Genomic DNA, 2,964 nt, shown 5'->3' with positions numbered 1-2,964 from the left:
TTACATATTAGTTATTACATTCTAAGTTAAACATTTTAAAATAATTGAATTCGATTTTCTTAATTTCATAATATTTTCTTTTTATGAAATATTGTATATATTATTAATGATTAATTATTATTAGATATAATTATTTTTCTAAATGATTATGTATTTATAAATCTTCTAAATAATTAAANACTATAAAAATATATATCTGTACATTATCTATTTAAAATTAATAAAATCACATATATTTATTTAAAATAATAAATTCAAAGTACTCTTGATATTTATTTTATTTTTTTATATTATTATTATTCACACAATTTATTTATTTATAGTAAATCATAAAATCTCTTTATAAATAAAAAAACATAATAAATTATATACATATAAAATACTAAGTAAAAAGATTTTCAAAAGATTTTAAATGATAATTAATAATTATTAAATATTTCATAATATTAATATAAATAGAACAAAGTAAAAATTAATTGAGATTAGATATATTTCTATTTTTATATATATTATTTTTATGTATAACAAAATATATTTAAATTATTGATCAAATTATAGATTCTGTACTTACATCATGCTCCATTTTAACCATTTTGAATTATTTTAAAGGGTCAAATACCCGTCACTACAGAATATACAAAGAATCTCACTAAACTAGTATTCAAGAAATGGAGATCGCGCACGTCGGTCAATCGATACTGTTCCTTCCAAATACCTATGTGAACCCCAAATGCGCAACTACCACATAAATATTTCAGACATGCGCAGCTTTTATATTACTTATTAATTTATTATCTTTTTAAGAATTTTTCAGAATGTTAGCATTAGATATTATCCAAAAAAATTTTATATATTATTTAATATATTTTTTAATATATTTTATAAAGAATAATTATTTATAAAGAATAAAATTTAAGTATTATTATTATTCAATATATTCTTCTATATAAACAATAAATATTTTATATTAATAAATTGATTGTTTAATATCATATTTATACATTATCTACGTTTATATATGTAAATATTACATATATAATTATACAATGTATCTATTTCTATAAATATAATGAAATAAATATTGTATTTATACAGCGCCGGAAATGTCAATCGTCATTAAAATAAACTATCTATGTATACATATGAAATGCAGTTATAAGATATAAAACATATTCATATTTTATTACAAATGAAATTAGTTTATGTGTATCATGTACAATATAATTTTTTCTTAAGACTTCTATTTTAAAAATATACTATATTACGAATTATAAATAATATTAAATGCAAATATTACAAAAATATATAACAAAAAAAATCAAGTAATTTTTTATTTACGATGATAATGATAAATAGAAAAAAAATTAATATGATTAATTTATTATTAATTATTATATATATAATTATTATATATATAATTTAATATATATTGAATGTNTTTTTATTTCATAAAATTTTAATCTATTAATAAAAAATAATTGTGCAAATTTCATTATAATTTTAAAATTATAAATGAATAAAAGAATAAGAATTTATTTTCTCTTATATATATATATATATATATATATACATATACATTATAAATATTGTGTGCACATTTATTTTTGATTTATTATTTCTATGTCATTTATTGTAAAATATAAATGTATGTATGTATAAATAATAATAAAATTAATTAAATAAATAAAAAAATAAGCATAGATACAAGATATAAAATAAAAAATTTATTTTTAAATGATACCAATTACATTAATTATTACATCAAGAAAGTAATGTAATATTTCGTATAAAAATATGATTTTGTGAAAACCTGTGAAAATTTGTTGTATTTTTGATGAAGGACAATATTGATATTTAGAAATTCTAATTATAATTAAAATTAGAATTGAAAAAATAATTGAAAAATTATTAGAAAATTCAAAGAATTATCGATATCTTTTTTTTTTCAAATTGTTGTTTTTCATATTATAAAAGTTTTTTACTTATTTTACTCTAAATAAATAATTTTTATTAAACTTTTAAATATAGTATTGTTTTGTTTATAGAATATCATAAATTAGATAGAATTTGTATGAGATATTTGATTTGTGAGGGTAGGATATGATTTATCTATACAATTTAAACAATTTCTAAGAAAATAATTGTGATTTGATATATTTTGTGGATATAACTTTTCTTCAATACGTTTATTTATTACGACTGCTTCAGCAAGAGGTATTGGTTCTGTATATGTAAATGTCTTTCTTTTGATATCAGACTTATCATCTAGCTTTTTAATATTAATTGGTCCATTAATAACAGAAACAGCATTACTGACTTCATTAGTAGTTCTTATAACAGGTGTAATGTTACCCATTGAATCTAATCTAGAACTGATTTGGTCACAAGAACTTATACACACCACTGATACCTTAGTTGGTGTTTTTGGTAATAGATTAGAAGCCATTTTTTGTGTCTTTTTTGTCTTTTGCTTTTGTTTTAAATTTATTTGTTTAGCTTTTGTTAATTTTGTATTTGTTTCAGCATTTGCATTTTGTTCATTATTAATATTAAAAGATAAACTCTCTGGATGATGATGTCTAATGTGTCGATGTAAATTATCTTTTCTTCTAAATACAGTTTCACAATATTTACAAGAAAATGGTTTTTCATCTAAAATGAATTGTTTGTACCATATTAGATTTATAACTCATTATTTAATAATATAATACATATAATATAATATAATATAATATAATAACAATAATATAATAATAATATTATATAATATATATATATATATACATATATATAACATTACATACCTGAATGGACTGTTAAATGACGTCTTAATTCACTTTTAGATAAAAATACTCTACTACAATGTGCACATGAAAATGGCCTATCTTTTCCATGCGTTTTTTTATGACGAATTACCAAAGATTTATCTTTAAAGCTTTTATTACATTGATCACATACATATGG

At 18.0% G+C, this 2,964-nt stretch overlaps 2 protein-coding genes across 7 annotated transcripts in view; both read right to left on the bottom strand.

Annotated features, from left to right (window-relative positions):
• The window catches only part of LOC102678516 (heterogeneous nuclear ribonucleoprotein A1, A2/B1 homolog), an 11,597-nt gene extending 10,862 nt beyond the window's left edge, over positions 1–735 (bottom strand). For all 5 annotated transcript variants that reach the window (XM_006623198.1, XM_006623197.2, XM_006623200.2 and 2 more), the window contains exon 1: positions 572–735. In XM_006623198.1, coding sequence (XP_006623261.1) covers positions 572–592 — 21 coding nt within the window. In that variant the 5' untranslated portion in view covers positions 593–735. The remainder of the gene's footprint in view (positions 1–571) is intronic.
• Positions 736–1,950: 1,215 nt separating this feature from the next.
• The window catches only part of LOC102678047 (zinc finger protein 510-like), a 3,224-nt gene continuing 2,210 nt past the window's right edge, over positions 1,951–2,964 (bottom strand). Inside the window, exons 6-7 of one of the 2 annotated variants that reach the window (XM_031514011.1) lie at positions 2,805–2,964; positions 1,951–2,652 (exon numbers count right to left, since the gene is read on the bottom strand). The exon at positions 2,805–2,964 is cut by the window's right edge and continues 3 nt beyond it. In XM_031514011.1, coding sequence (XP_031369871.1) covers positions 2,057–2,652; positions 2,805–2,964 — 756 coding nt within the window. In that variant the 3' untranslated portion in view covers positions 1,951–2,056. The remainder of the gene's footprint in view (positions 2,653–2,804) is intronic. The other variant, XM_031514010.1, reaches the window with a different exon arrangement.

This window comes from Apis dorsata, unplaced genomic scaffold (genome assembly GCF_000469605.1).
Source record: "Apis dorsata unplaced genomic scaffold, Apis dorsata 1.3 scaffold_840, whole genome shotgun sequence".
Lineage (NCBI taxonomy): Eukaryota > Metazoa > Arthropoda > Insecta > Hymenoptera > Apidae > Apis > Apis dorsata.
The sequence above is the reverse complement of the archived record's forward strand: the minus strand, read 5'-3'. Positions and strand labels throughout refer to the sequence as shown.